Source organism: Lissotriton helveticus, chromosome 11 (genome assembly GCF_964261635.1).
Source record: "Lissotriton helveticus chromosome 11, aLisHel1.1, whole genome shotgun sequence".
NCBI lineage: Eukaryota > Metazoa > Chordata > Amphibia > Caudata > Salamandridae > Lissotriton > Lissotriton helveticus.
Window position 1 is genome coordinate 1106983108 of NC_136072.1, and position 16823 is coordinate 1106999930.

The window sequence follows — 16823 nt, forward strand, 5'->3', positions numbered from 1 at the left end:
GGCAGAGCTTCGTGCTCTCTTACTAGCTTTGGAGTACGCAGATCCAAGTGTTACTACTCTAATTGTAAGTGATTCTTACTACTGTGTCCAGTCTTACAATGAAAACTTGTTCTTTTGGATTCAAAATGATTTTCTTGATTCCAAGGGTAGCACAATAAAACATAAAATGATCTGGGTTCGAGTGGCAGAGCTTAAGGCTATGTTGCCACTCGTTTATGTGATTCATACTCTCGGTCATCAGCGCGTGGGAGTACACGCTGTTGGCAACTCGCTTGCTGATGAAGCGGCGAAATCAGCAGTATCTACATACTTAGTTGCAGCAGTTACTAGGTCTAAAACCAAGATTGATAGCGACATCTTGGCAGCGATTGCTGCCTCTGAGAAGGGAAGTAAACATCCTTCGGGATTCCCTTCGAAGTATAAATACCACTTAAGTCCCGAAAAGGTTCCTTTTGTGACAATTCCTGATGTTGGGGAACGGCTGATTCCCAACTCGGATCGCAGAACAGACTTGATTACAGCGGCTCATGAAGGTGTGGCGTCTGCGCATGCGGGCGTCTCAGCCACTGTAACGCAACTACAACAACGTTTCTGGTGGCGGGGACTGTACAAACAGACGCGTGATTATGTCCTTCTTTGTGACATATGCCAGCAGATTAAACCTTCAACTGCTACGCGTCCGCCTCAGACTCAGTTGTACATTTCTAATAAACCACTAGGCTGTGTTTATTTAGATCACTGCGGTCCATTTTCATCTGATACTGCGTATAAATACATCTTAGTAGCAGTTGACTCATGCACACGCTTTGTGTGGGTATGGCCACATCGCAGCGCTGATTCCCGGACTGTCATCAGAGATTTGCGTATCTTTATAGGGATTTTTGCCTGTGGTACCTTCCATTCGGATCAGGGTCCGGCTTTCGCCTCTAAGGCGTATAAGGATGCCATGACTTCGATGGGGGTCCAAGTCAAGTTTTCGTCACCCTACAGACCTGAGGGTAATAGTGTAGTTGAACGAATGAACCGTGATTTAAAGCAATCTTTGACAGCCCGAGTTATAGGCACTGGCAGAAACTGGCTGGCTCACCTCTATGGCGTGCAGCGTGCTCTTAATAATCTCCCTAGAAGGTCTCTGGGTGGGCGGACCCCATACGAAATGCTCTTTGGCATCAAGATGTTCGTCCCTGACCTTGACGGTCTAGACTCAGTGGTTCGCGCCACTTCCTTTGACGCAGATGAACATTGCAATGTTTTACAGAATCTACAAAAGACCAGAGACACTCTTGCAAAGGAACATTTGCCCTCCGCTTCGGATGATGCGTTGCAGATCCCGGTAGTTGGCTGGCTACCCCAAGTTGGAGAACTGGTTCGAGAGAAGATCGACAACAAGAAAGAGTTTGGTCCCTCCTATCGAGCTCCAGTCCCAGTGCTTGGAGTGAAGGGCACAAGAACAGTCATTTTACCACCACTTCGAGGTCGTAAGGAAAACAGGTTTATTTCTATTGACAATGTCAAGATACACAGAGTGGCCGATTCTTCTTAGCATGACACCGGCTGTTTCCTGTCCTTCCATTGTGAGAAATTCAATTATGCCCACTGCTTCTAATAATGAACCAGAGGTGGCCATCGAATTACCTGCTGTTTCCAGTCCATTATTGAATAATTTACCAGGAACTAACCTTGATGAGACAGACTATACATACCCCACTGATTTGTCCATGCCTGACCTGCAAGCTCGTTTAGCCACGGAATCCAGATTTTCATTTGACTCTGCTTCCCTTGCCTCGAAAAAACCCTCTAAAATTGCAGTATATGCTAGCCTGTTTAAAAAACATTTTTTGATACCTCCTTGGATATACATTTGGCTGGTCCTTTTTTCAGTTTACCTTTTTATGTCAATTGGTTTTGTGTTTTATTTTTTTCGAATTATGAATGGACACTATGTCGAGGAGAGAACTTGCATTACTCATTTAAATGGAACTTTGGCCCCACTTTCCTCTTCACATTCTACACACAGATTAAAAAGAGACTTGACTTTGGTTAACATCACAGCGTGGCCTGTTCTGGATGGAATCGCGTGGGATGCAGTTCGTTTTCAGATTCATGGCCCAACGGAAGTCGTTAATGTCCCTAATGTACTGAGAGTTAATATGGGGGATGTGGTGAAACAAAACATTCGTTCTGATGATTGGGATGTTAATGCTGTGGAAAGTTTGTTTTCTGATTTGAAATACTATGCTGCCTTTGATGCTGAGGATTTATATTTAGAATCTGCTAATTATGGTGAATTGTTCTGTTACCAACATTATGGCAATCACTTCTTACACAAGACATCTTCCCGAAGGGATGCGGTTAATTTTACTCAGTGGGAACATTGCCCAGCACCTACACAAGGGAGTTCAGAAACGTTTCTTAAAAAGTATACTTATTTCACTGACTTTAATCAGTCCAATCCCGAGTCCTTTTATTTTAAATTTCACAAACAGCCACTGTCCAAGGTTCGACTTACAAATACAAAATTGTTGTATTCGAAGGCCTTCCTGGATCAATTAGTTACTGGGGGGTATGAGCTATGGAAGGATACCATAGACCTTAAATCAGTTTGGGGCTCAAGAGCCTGGCAGGTACGAGGCACTGAGGCTTTGCACCGTGCATGTCTCATCCCAAATCATATGTGGTTTTTAAATGAAACCATTTCCCAGACAACATGCTTTGGATTGGCTACATCTAAAAGGTTAAACACCCCGTCTTTCCCGGAGTTGGAGGAATATGAGAATTGGAGTAATTTTACTAAATTGTCGATTAGAGATATACAGGCTCTGCTTCTGAATTCCTCCTTTAACATTTCCAGTATGAATCCCAAGGGTTGGCTGCTTTGGCACCGTAGTGCTGATTCTTGCCAAAAGAGATTTTTAAATATAACTGACGGTTTTAAGGCTGTTAGATCTGATCCCCGTTTTGATTTGAGTCATACTGTCACCTCTTACTCTGTGGGCAAGTTGTGTCAAGCTTGGCTGAAACATTCAACTTTACCTGCGGTTAAGTATCACCTTTCCAAACTGAATGCAGACGTGGATTTGAATGATTTCATTAAGGGCCCAGCTAGTGGCAGGTCGAAACGTTGGTTGTATGGTGTTTACAATGAAATTTGGAAACTCTCACAGATTGAGGCTGCTTCACGCCTTAGGGCTATTGATCAGGCAAATCTTGAGAAAGTTCTTGCAGTTGTTGACAATAGCATTAACGTGCTTTCCTCTAGAATTTACACATTAGATAATATTGTGTCGTCTGTTGTTGATATTGTGCATGATGAAGTATCTGTATTATACCATGGTCAAAATCAATTACGTTCGATCATGCAGTTTGCATGGACACTTCAGACTCTGAAAATGGGTACAGTTCCCTGGGGATACATGAACGTTTCCTCTTTATTTGCACCGTTTAATTTGACAGACAAACAACGCTTGCTTTCAATGCGTGATGCTTCCTTTTCTATGCTCCATATTGAAAGGTTGGAATCTTTACCTTTTTCTGTGGCAGAGGCCACTGCTGCTACGTGGCTTATCCACGGTTTAATAACGCTGCCTTTTGCTTTATATAAGTTTTCAAATTGTATGAAATATGTGCCAATAGGTCGTTTTGAACCCTTAGGTAGCGGTTTTCTTCATGAGGTCTGGTCACTCCCATACACATACAGATGTTTCAAGGATGAACAAGAGGTTTATCTAACAGGGGATGAGTGTACTGAGACGCCAGATCATTCTTTAATGTGTAGACACATACAGTTACACGGTTCATGTAACAAGGACAGACCGAATATGGCTTGCGTTTTACAGGGCACGCCGGTTCCTGCTATCATCCCCACGTTTAAATTGTTAGAGAATGGTAGTTATTTAATGCTCAATAATGAAAACTGTTGTGGTTTGATTAAAGGTATAGCTTTCATAGTAACGGTTAGTGAGCGAGTTATTTGCTGCAGAAATGTTCTTTATCCTCCCACACGTGAACATAGGGAGTCTTCCATTTGGCCACAGATACCGACCTTGGGAGCAGAATTCAGCGGCATGGCTAGAATAAGAGCTCTATTGTCCCAGAAAGAGGTGGCCTTGAGCTCGGCCCGTGAAACTTTCGTGCTTCACATTGCTAACACCCGTACGGAGGTTCAGGCTCTATTAAACACTGATTTGCCTTTGCATTTCGGAGCCATGGTCCGTTCTATCTTTAACGCATCCTCCACAACGGGCCTAGCACATTTTTTTAAAGTTGTTAGCGGTGGTCTCGTGACTTCCTTTGAGAAGATATTTGGAGTCATCCCTGCCTTCTTCCATTCTATTTTTTCATCCTTATTTGGAGGGTTCCCGTTTTTGCTTGCATTAGCGGCTGGCGCATTGGTGGTTTTCTGCCTTTTTAAATATGGATGCCCTTCCTGTGCAAGACCACGCACAGCTACTACTGACGCGGTTTCGCAACCGCATGCTTGATTACTATGGCACACTGCCGTTAGCGACTCTAAGCACGGCGTTTGGATTATCTTTTCGGTTCTCCTATTTCACCTGTGTCCAGCCTGTATTTCGCTGTCTGACCTGTGATTTCCTTTGGGCCATTGATTTGTGTCTCTGCGGACCAGCATCTTCTGACGTCGATTTTGATCAACTGATGAGTCCTATCATTGCTCACGAGTTGGTTTGTTCTGACGAAAGGATTATGGCCTTGGCGGTGGCACATGGACTAATGGGTCCCTGGGATGTGTTGTCGGCAGCGCAAAATTTCTTGGAACTAAGTTTTCTTGAGAACCCACCGAGCTGTCCTCTGATGGTTATAGAGGATCCGGTGCTGGAAGATCACGTATGTTCCTTTCATCTTTTAAATTGGATGGCTGAACTGTTTTCTGATGAGGACAGTGACTTCCTCCTGGAGGCTGTTGCAGCTTACTTTTCATATACGGTCTTATCTTAGACACTGCCTCAAATTGACATGCTGATTGATAGCATTTCCTTGACTTTATTGACTTTTGGTCAAGACATTTTATTTTTCCTTGCCTATTGGCTTGAGCCACATTATATTTGTGGGCTATTTTTTTAGCATTAATTTTTATAATTGAATCTTTATTCATGCTCGTTTATAAATGGATTCTGCTCTCATGTGATGGCACTTCTGTTACCTTATTTAGTCCGTTCTCGGATCATGGGGGGGTGTTGTATAGCTCCTATATATCCTTATATCGTGTTAAGTTAGCATAGGTACATTTGAGATTTAAACGCCATTTTTCCTTTCTTGCAACTTCTGCACACGACCCTTAATTGTTGACTTAGCTTTCAACCTAGTGGTTTGCCGTGGTGTATGTGAGAATAATATGTTATTGCTCTGATATCAGTCTTGTTTAATAAACCATGTCTGCACGGAGAGTGCTGAAGTTTCAGGAGCAACACGATATGGAATTGTTATGAGGTCTGATCTCCACGCTTTCATAGTCATAACACAAGTGCAGCCTTTGCCAACTTGGGCTTGAGGCGGGATTGATATTGCTTTGCACGAGAATTGTTAACACACTTGATGCGGTGCACATGCAGAGAGAGCTGGTGTATGCTGATGTGATTCCTTCATGCTAGGACACTAAGGTATGGGCCCGCCCTAAAACAACCCAAAGAGACCTTCTTAGATAATAATATAATATATGTGTTAGGGAGGGTGAGATATAAGTGTTGTTAACTCTTATTCATTACAGCATGTTAACATGCTGTCACCATTCGCTTTTTATGTCTTAGTAACTATGCTGATAATTTTGCTACTGATAATAAGTATACTTGTATTATCAAAGATACTGCGCCTGAGAAGACGGCATTAGTAAATAAACATTTCAAATGCACATGTGTCTTCTTTACTCCATGATCTGGTTTGTAATGATAATATAACGAAAGAGTGTTCATGAGTCCCACGTACCCTGAGGTACTGTAAGTTCATGTTCTGGTTTGTCTAAACATTGGGTGTTTGATATGTCCAATGAGACACTGTAGCTAGCTCGGTAAGGGGTGAGTTGGTTGCTAAGGTAAGTTTTGGGACATCCTAATTTGCCGAGGTTCCACTCCTCTGTGCACAGTTCTGTGTGAGTACAGAAACCCTGCAACAGAGCTATCCTGCCTGAAGAGGGGTGAACCACGAAACCGGTCCTAGGATGTTGTTTCTGGTCCAGGGAGGACCTGGCTTGGCAGTTCGGGTTGGACTGTTCCCATGAGTCACAGGGTCAAGACTGATTTGCATATGGCCAGGTCTAAACTGGGGTAGCGATGTGAACAAAATAATTATGGATTTAACCCAGATCTCTTGACTGGGGGTGACTGTTTTGATGTATTCTGCATTCCGTCAATCAATTGTGTGACTTTTGCTGTTTTGCAGGATTAGGCTTCTCGTGCATGAATGTTCAGGGCAGCTGTCGGAGGACGGCTCTTATTAGGGAGTCGACAGCTTACTATTCCACTGTCAAAAGGGGGGTGGTTGTTTTAGTCGTCACCTGGCTGCGGTTTGCGTCTCTACCCTGTTTTCAAGCGACAACAGCACATGTATATTAAGCTGAACATGTAAACTCCTGAGCAGACCCTGACCTATTTAAGCAATGCAACACCTTACTAAGCAGACAGAAACGGTGCACCACTGGGAAATAGCATTGTTTAATAGGTGGCTAGAGTGGTAGGAAAAGTCCCAGCACCTTCATATATATATATCGGGTGTTCGATTTGGGGGTCTCTAGTTGGCAGAGGAAGGTACCTTTGACCAAGTAGGGACCCTTTTGTCTAGTCAGGGTAAAGGGGTACACTCCTAAAATAACCCCTGCTCACCCCCTTGGTAGCTTGGCATGAGCAGGCAGGCGTATCTTAGAGGCAGTGTGTAAAGCATTTGTGAACACATACAGTAACCCAGTGACAACATAACAGATGGACACCATATAAGTTGTAGTATAAAAATAAGTATTTTTATATAACACAAGACCACAAATGACAAAAATGCACAATACTGTACTTTATGAATGGTAGAATTAGCTTAGTTCTCTTAAGATGTAAAATGCTACACTTTGAGTTCAATGTACCTTTGGATGCGTAACGCTATACAACGAAAGTGTTGCAGGGAAGGTGATGCGTTTGTTCCTTACACACAGAAACGGTGATGCGTCTGGTCCCTACTGATGTGTAGGGGATGCGTTGGTTCTTCTTTGCGTGGGAAGGTGATGCATGGTTTCTTACTGCGCTTCTGTGGCGATGCTGCCCGCAACGCCGTGATGCGATGAAGATCCGGTGCAATAAAACAAAGATGGTGTCTTCTCTTGAATGCAAAACAATGTGTTCACGCCCGACGGCCGTGTGGCGACTCCGCGATTCTTCTGAGCAGCGACAAGCTTCCTGGTGATGCGGCTGTGTCTGATGCGACGTCGATCCTCTTCTCCGGCGATGCATCGGCAACGATGCGACAGCTTGCAGTGGCAACACGCTTTCCCAGCGATGCGACAGCTGTGGCGGCATCTGGTGCAACGGCGATCCTCTTCTCCGGCGGCTGCGACACGATTCTCCTTCGTGAGTCGCACTTCCACCTCCTTTCGACACACAGTCCCTCAGAAAGCCCAGCAAAACTGCAGGCACTTCAAAGAACTCTTGGGGAGCTGGTGGGTGAAGTCTGTTGTCTGATACTTCAGCAGGACGCAAGCTCTTTCTCAAGCCCTTGGAGATCCATCACAAGTTGATGAAAGTACACACAAAGTTCCTCTCTCCTTTCTTTGGCAGTCAGGCAACCACTGCAGGGAAATCCCTCAAGCAGCACTTTGCTTAGGGATAGTCTCTCCCCAGTCTCTCTGGTTCCGCTCCTCAGCAAAGGTTTCTTCTCGTTTCCCACAAGTGATCTAAAGTTCTGGGTCCCCCTTTTTATACACAGTTTCTCTTTGTTCTCTGCAGGCAGAGAGGCCTTTGCCTAGTCCAAACCAGTTCTGGTCAGTCCTGGAGCACTTTGTTGACAAGACTTCTTCTTTCCTTTCACAGTGTAGGGCAGGGACATCAGATACACCACAGGAGATGGAGCCAGCATTGTGGAGGGAAGGCCAGCCCTATTCAGGTCCCAGGTGCAACTCCTCCCTCCCATCTGCATGCAGATCTCTCTAGTCAGCCATGTGCTGACTCACTCTGTCTCCTGGAATCCCCCAGCCCCTGTCACTCAAACTTTAGACAAGTAATACACAATCTAGCAGAGGTAGGCTTGGATGGTTAGACAAGAAAATACCTACTTTCTTAAAGTGGTATTTTCAAACACAGAATGTTAAAACCAACCTCACACTTTACAGGCTGCTTCTGTGGGTGGCACAACCAGTGCTGCAAGCCCACCGGCAGCATTTAATTTACAAGCCCTGGGCACAGGCAGTGCACTATACTAGGGTCTGACAAGTAAACCAAACCAGCCAATCATGGAGTCACTAATCCATACATCAATTTACAATAGGGATACCATATGCACTAGGTTGCGATATGTCTCGTCCCCAGGCTGTCTCTTTTTGTAAAACATTTTTACGTATGTTTGTTTGCACTTGTCTGTGTCATCTCCTGTGTATTATTTACAAGCCCCTTGCGCAGCCGGTGCATCACTTATAATATGTGAAAAAGTGACGTACCGTTGGCGCGAGTGGCTTGTAAATAAGCCCCCCCTCTTTATTCCACCATTTGCCTATCTTTATTTGCTTGTCTTCTTATTGGTCTAAATTCTCTGTATGCTTGTAATACGGCTCTGCACCTTGCTGAGCGCTCCTGCGACGCTGCTATTATTGCCCCGGGCGTTCATGCTGGCAGACAGACAGCGACCGACTCCTTTCAGACTGTCTCCCTCCCTCTGCTGGGACTCCCATGCTTCCTGAGGGCATTCTCCAATGTTCTCTTGCCATCCTGCGTGCAATCTTCTGTGCTCTCCTACGGGGTCTGTTCCGTACTCTGCTAACTAATATGTTCATGCTACATATGTTCTAGTTGAAGTTGTATTGAGTGCTCTGTTATTGTCATTCAATCTCCCATCATTGTATCTCGCTCCCTGCTTCCCGCACTGTCTGCCTTCTTCCGTCTTCCCTCTCCTCACGTTTCCTTCACTTTCTCCACTCTCCGTTTCTATCGTCCGTCTCTCTCGCTTGCCGTCACTCTTCCTTTTCTGTCACTCTTGCATGTTGCATTACAAATGCTATAGGTGTCACATTTGCAAAAGTTATAACTATTGGCATTGTAAATGACAAAGCTATTAATTTAAAAAACAACACATAAAATAAATGTCATTTATAAGACCAATAGTTCATCTTTCCTAATGCGAGACCTATTGCATTTCCAATGCTTGTTCTTTCTTCTGACTGCACAGCTCTTGTGTCATACATAAATGGTTTATCTTCTAGGGGACAACCACAGCCCAGAGTTCAAGAGAGTAAATCTGCTGCACAAAATCCCAGCCCTGAAGGATGGAGACTTCACCTTGGGAGAGAGGTGAGTGTTCTAGGTGTCGCATCTACATTACAGTTTTCCGCTGCCTTTCAGCCTCCCTAGGTCTATGAAAATAGATCCAGGTATTGTGGAACATGTTTTTACAAATATGTATGTATATATCAGAAAGTACACCTATCACTAAGTAATAGCGTTACTAATATAGCTCCGCACACATCTTATTTTGTGCTTTTGCCTATTGTCCTGGTACCAGGAGGTCACTCCATTTAAAATCCATTTTGTGCACAGTTTTCTTGTTTACATATGCGCCGAGTGGGGTCGCTACAAGAGACGCTGACTTGGATTTCGTTCAATTGGACCACATTTTGTGTACATATAAATTGGGATGTGCTTAATTTGGGCTTGTTTCCTTGCTGCAAATGAAGTTGGTTTAAGGGCAGCCCAACCCCTAAACAGTATCCTTCTACTTGAGCCTGAGCCTAACCCAACCAATGAGCCAAGCTGCCAAGACTAATTGTTGATCCACACCTCAGCATGAACACAAAAGCAAACCAACAACTAGGATGAACCCAACCCTTAAACATCAGTGTTAAATCTAACTCCAAGCCTAAGCCTTACTAAGCCCCTCGACTTTACACCAAATTGTAATTCTAAACCTAACAAAAATACAAATTCTAACCTCTAACAGGCTCTTGGCCAATCTGTAGCAAAAGCATATCTACACTTCCCAAACTTACCAACGCCCACACCCAGGTCCACAGCCTAAGATTCCTGGGTGAAGGAAGTGACCCGATTAGAGCCACCGGTCACTCATGACCCCCTCTCAGCCTTCCATACAAATGAAGAGCCGGTCAGAAAGTAGATAATACAATCCAGGTACACTCGAGGAGTCCAGTCTGACCAGGCTCCTGGGATTGCTGCAGAGGAACTGACTTTAGCAAACATGGTGATACATTATGTGCAATTCCGAACCAATGAAGACATGCCCGACTGGAAATTTCCAGTTGGAGGTAGCTAGACAAAGAAGGTACAGAATGATGAGTTTCGTGTTCCTGAGACCCGGGCACACGCTATCTTTAAAACATTTTTTTAATAATATTTTATTGAAACAAAAAAGCAGTCGACAATCTGATCATAAAGTGACAATAGTAGGATCAATATGGTATACATCGTACAGCAATAACATCGAACATTTCAACGTGAAGGTCCAGCTCTGTCCATGGCCATGTCGGCTGTGGGGGAACTACAAATCTCACCCCTATACTGATTCCACTGTCCCCATTTCTTGTCCCACTTTTTGGGACATCCTCTGAGTTTATACACAGTCTTCTCAGCCAGCATGCATCGATCCATCTCAGCCAGCCACCCAACCACCAAAGGCCGTGAAGGAATGCCCTAGTTCATTGCTGTGGAACGTTTGATAAGTAGGAACCCCAGAGCTACCCACCGAATTTCTATCTCAGTTAAATCTGTGACTCCCCATACGTTGAGGACACCCACCTGGGGTGACAGTGGAATAGGCTTCCCTAATGCCTCGGTCATCTTCCGGGTCGTCCCCTCCCAGAACCGCTGGATCACAGGACGATACCACAAAACATGGTAAAAAGTACTAGTCAGGCCACAACCCCGTAGACATAGATCGTCGGGACGTCTTCCTATCCTAGCTAAGAGGGGAAAGGACATGTAGGCCCTGTGTAAGACTTTCAACTGGATCAGCCGGAAGCGGCGATTAATCGCCGTTTCCTTAGGAAACATCAGTGCTGCTTGCAATTCCTCATCGTCCAAGTTTCCCACGTCCACCTGCCATTTGTCACGTAGGGCTTGGGAAGTGTAGGGGGGGGGGGGGTTATTGCACAGTTTGCGATAGGTATAGGATATTGCCTTTGTCAGGAGGGGTTCTGAAAGCAGTCTGTCGTCAAGGGGTGTGGCCTCTGGGAGGGAGGAGAGGTCAGGTAAGTTTGGGAGGATAGCATGTTTGATTGGAGATATCGAAAGGCCTCTGTTTGTGCAAGTGTGTGCTTGTGCTGTAGTTCTGCAAAAGTAAGTAGCTGCCCTTTGTATCAAATCACCCAAAGTAGATATGCCAATTGTGTCCCATTTATCAAAACCTAAGTGGCGACAGAGGGAGCCAAGTTTCTGCGATGCCCACAGTGGCGTGGCTTTGGTGAATTTATTAAGCCAACCCATACTTTTATTGGCACGATGCCACAGACTGTCTGTGCCATGGGACCTATATACCGATTCCGAGTGGATTTGCTGTAAAGGGCCCCCAAGTAACCCTCCCGTCCTGTCTGATAACGCTTTAAGTGGAAGGCTGCATTTAAAGGCGATCCGTGGACCCACTGATTTGTGGCTACCAATTGTGATGCCCAGTAGTAGAGGCGTATGTTAGGTAGGGCGATGCCCCGTCGTACCATCCCTTAGTGAGTTTGTGAAGGGCTATACGGGCTGCGCCTCCATCCCACAACAGGAGCCATAGATCGCCTTCCAATGTGTTAAAATAAGAATCAGCAATAGGAAAGGGACCGTTCTGGAGAGCATATAAGAATCTCGGGAGTGCTAGCATTTTAAATAGGGCTGCCCTACCGGTGAGGGACAGCGGCAACGATCTCCCGTGGGATATATCACTGTGTAGTCTACGCAATGGACCCAGCAGGTTACGTTCATGAAAAATGTTAGGATCCGAGGTAACAAAAATACCCAGATATTTGAAGCCTTCTGCGGCCAAGGTAATAGAGTAACCCCGGGGTAATTGGGGCGAGGGACCGTGCAACATGTACAACACTGATTTAGACGAGTTGATCGAGTAACCGGAATATTTCCCAAAGTTGGTGAGGACATGGAGTAAGCCGTTAATAAAGGACCTGGGGGAAGCGACAGACAAGGATGTCATCAGCATACAAAGATCTTGTTAATCGTATCGTCGTTCAATTTGAGTCCTCTGATGGAAGCATCTGTTCGAACCCAGTGGGCCAGGGGCTCCAGGGTCAGTACAAACAATAATGGGGACCGGGGGCAACCTTGTCTGGTTCCCCTGTGGAGCACAAATTGCCAAGATGTGTGATTGTTGACCCGCACCTGACCCAGTAAGTCTGTATACAACAGTTGTATCCACTGGATAAAGCTGGGACCAAAACCAAATCTCTCCAGGATTTCGAAGAGGTAGGACACCTCTATCGAGTCAAACGCCATTGTGGCGTCGAGGGACAGTATGACGGCATCTTCCCACATATAGGGTCGCCTGCTCATAACATTATGTACTCTTTGGAGATTCAGGGCCGTGTTACGGCCTGGGAGGAATCCCGATTGGTCATCATGGACCAGGGAGGGGAGAACGGTAAGAAGTCTGGTCGCCAAAAGCTTAGCTAGGACCTTGGCTTCAGCACTTATCAAAGAAATCGGTCTATAAGAGCCGCAGTCAGTGGATGGCTTATTTAGTTTATGAATGATGACTATGGAAGCCAACCTTTGATAGAGCGGCAGAACGCCACTGTCCCGGCTCTCTTCATGCATACTCTTCAGATGAGAAGTGATGCTGAGAGCCACGCCCTTCAGAAATTCAATGGGGACGTCATTGGGCCCCTTAGCCTTGCCCGATTTGATGGCGAAGATAGCGTTGCTTATCTCTTCAGTTGTAATATCTGCATCTAGCGCCTCTCTATCCGGCTCAGAAAGAGTCGGTAAGTGCATCTCCTCCAGGAGCTGTCTAGATTCCTCAGAGGTATATTGCGCTCTGGCAGAGTAAACCTGCTCTAGGTGGTTGGCAAAGATTTCTGCCACCTCTTGTGGATCAGTAATGCGTGCCCCATCCAGGCGGACCAAAGTCCACCACCAACTCATCAGAAAAACAAGGAAAAAATTGATCGAAGACCGAATCTCCACCCACTTACATAACAGCAAAGAACTCTTCAACATCATCAAGGAGTTCGCCCAACCTACCAGCGAGTCCACTGACATTCCACCCTCACAAGATCTCAGCGACAAACTCAGCACCTTTTTCCACCACAAAATTAAGAGCCTCTATGACAACTTCGATGAAGACAACCAACCCACTGAACCCTCACCAACCACCCCAGACACCATGAAGCCAACGATCAACAACTGGACATTCCTCACCCCGAAGACACACTGAAGACGATAAACTCCATCCACTTTGGGGCCCCCATGGACCCCTGCCCCACCACATTTTCAACAGAGCCTCCAACACCATCACACCCATGCTCTGCCACACCATCAACCACTCCATGACCACCGCATCGTTCCCCCAACTACTGGAAACAAGCCGAGATCAACCCCCTCCTCAAGAACACCTCGGCGGACCCCACTGACCTACAAAACTACAGGCCTATTTCCCTGCTCCCTTTCCCAGCTAAAGCCATTGAGAAAGCCATCAACAGCCAACTCGCCACATTCATCGAAGAGCACAACATCCTCGACCCCTCCTAATCCGTCTTCAGAAAAAAAACATAGCACGGAAACCGCCCTCCTCGCCGCAACAGACTACATCCGCACCCTACTGGACAAAGGAGAACCAGCAGCCCTCATACTCCTCGACCTCTCAGCGGCATGTGACAGTCTCTCAGCGCACCCTAATACGCAGACTCCACGACACAGGGATTCAAGACAAGGCCCTCGACTGGATCAGTTCCTTCCTCTCCAGCAGAACACAGCAAGTTAGACTCCTTACCCCTCCCCTCCTCCCCCTTTCCCCTCGGACCCCACACCAACCACCGACTGAGTCCCCAGGGGTCATCCCTCAGCCCTACGCTCTTCAACATCTACATGGCTCCGCTCGCCCCATCGTCGGAACATACAAACTCAACATTATGTCATACGCAGACGACACCCAACTCATCCTCTCCCTATCCAACTAACCCAACACCGCCAGACACAATTTTTAAGAAGCCATGGAAGCTGTCGCAAAATGAATGAAAAACAGCTGCCTTCAACTAAACCCCATCAAAACAGAGGTACTCTTCGTGGGCCCACACCCTGACGCCTGGAACGACACCTGGTGGCCCCCTGCCCTCCAAAGTCCGCCCACCCCCACGGACCATGCACGCAACCTGGGAATCATCCTGGACTCCGAATTCAAAATGGACCGCCAGATCAATGCCGTCTCATCCTCCTGCTTCCACACCCTCCACCTCCTATGCAAGACCTTCAAATGGATCTCCCCTCGAACATAGAAAGACCGTCACTCATGCCCTGGTCACCAGCAGACTCGACTACGGCAACGCACTCTACCCCGGAATAAACAAAAACCTCACACGCAAGCTACAGAACATCCAGAACGCCGCCGCAAGACTGGTCCTCAACCTGCCAAGACACTGCCACATCTCCCAGCACCTGCGCACACTCCACTGGCTCCCCATCGAAGCTAGAGTCACCATTAAGATGCTAAACCACTATCAGAAGGCCCTCCACGACACCGGACCAGCAAACCTGAACAGCTGACTCAAAGTCCAAGCACCCCAAAGAACCTACGATAAGCCCATCTCTCCTACGCCGTGGTCCCCCGCTCCAGAAAGACCAGATCAGGCGGCCTCTTCCTCGGGCCAGTTCCCAGACAGACAACATCTCTCCACATCTTCACAAGAAACCTCAAAACCTGGCTCTTCGACAGACCCCCCTCCTTGATGGACTGGAACCTGCAAAACCCCCCTCCCCAGTGCCTTGAGACCCTCACGGGTGACTAGTAGCGCTTAACAAACACGCTCATTGATTGATTGAAGGTCGTTCTTCTTGTGCCCGCCGCTTTAAAGGTGGGAGCAGGCCTCTATCTAGTGGGAAAGGTATGCGCTAATAAGAACAGTGTATTCATTAGTACAGCAAGGCCCAACCTTGGAGAAACGAAAACTACCACAGCTGCTCTCACCAGAGGCAGAGCGAAAAATTAGTCTCAATCATGGCTCAAAGTGGCGGCCGAACATAACATGGTGCCTCAAATGCTAACTTAAGACGTACAATACATAAACAGCACAGCTAAAACCTTTTTATTCCAACAAGGGGTACATCGAATTCTTCAAATCTATAATTAAAATGTTAACTGTGCCCTACAACCATCAAGCTGAGCACTTACTCCCAAACTTGAATCTGATCACCCAGAAACCGAAGGCCAACACAACTTCCCGAAGTCTATATCCCTAAACACATAAGCCTCCAAGTCTAACCTCCACTAACAAAATTACATTAGTACAATACCTAAGTCTGTAGCTCACATCAGTTTAGTCTTTTATGTTCATTTGCACAGCGCAAAGTCTTCCGTTGGTATCACATCGTAGGACTTTTGGTATCCCTGGGGCATCTTTTAAAATGGTTTTGGGTTGATATTCACAAACTGGAGTATGGTTCGGCTTGTAAAGATGCACTGCAAGTTGTGGGCACTGGTATATTCCTGTTTTACAGGAATGAGACCACTTAACAGGTGTATTTGTAGAGAACCCATTCACCCAAGGGTATCTTGGCACTGGATAACAGATGTCTGTTACGCAACACAATGATAATTATTTTATCGACCTCAGATGAAAGAAAGTCTGAGTGGGCCCATTGGGATTTGAACCTGTGACCATGAGGTCAAACACAGGCCCCTACAGTGGACGCATTAGTCCACTAAGCCATCAGACCCAGCGAGTTGTGGATGAATGCTGTTGGTGTGGCCAGATAAATAGTACGAATTAATGTTTACCTATCCTAACATAAGTATTAGTTTGCACACACTGTCTTCACATTGCGTTGCACTATTATAGTACAGTCACAAGAGCTTGTTCATTGTGGCCTTCACTCCCTTGTGTCGTCTCCTTGCAGCATTGCAATTCTCCTCTATCTGGTTCGCAAGTTCGACACCCCAGACCACTGGTACCCCACTGACCTGGAGAAACGGGCTTGTGTGGACGAGTATCTGTCCTGGCAGCACACCTCTGTACGGCCGCATGGCTCCAAGATCTTCTGGTACAAGGTAAGTAGCAGTGATGTCATGGTGTCCTTTTTCAGGGGCTTTGGAGATGCCTGGGGTGACAACCTGACTCCTGGTCATTGCTAATGCTGTCTCGGTCCTGAACGTTCCTCCTACAAATTATTACTTTATTGTGTGTTAGTTAACTAGTTCAGTGGAAGCACAATAGGACAACAACATCCAGAATGCATAAGGTGATCACACAAAGGTCCAGGCTATGGAACTGTGTCTATAATGATCCAGAGAGAGGCAAATAATAGAGGAAAGGTTCAGAAGACACCAGTGCTTCATTTCTAAACCAATAAGAGTGGGCCAAAAACTTTTGTTCAGAAGCCTGCGGCCGGCACTGTCGAATGTGGGAGTGCAAATACCAAGGCTACATAGTCTTGATTTCACCTCATGCCTTTCATCCATGACAC

The 16823-nt window shown here is 46.2% G+C and overlaps 1 protein-coding gene across 1 annotated transcript in view; it reads left to right on the forward strand.

Moving 5' to 3' along the window:
* LOC144792654 (glutathione S-transferase theta-1-like) overlaps positions 1 to 16823 on the forward strand; it is a 103878-nt gene that overhangs the window by 20221 nt on the left and 66834 nt on the right. The window contains exons 2-3 of the mRNA XM_078667802.1: positions 9404 to 9491; positions 16257 to 16407. Coding sequence (XP_078523928.1) covers positions 9404 to 9491; positions 16257 to 16407 — 239 coding nt within the window. The remainder of the gene's footprint in view (positions 1 to 9403; positions 9492 to 16256; positions 16408 to 16823) is intronic.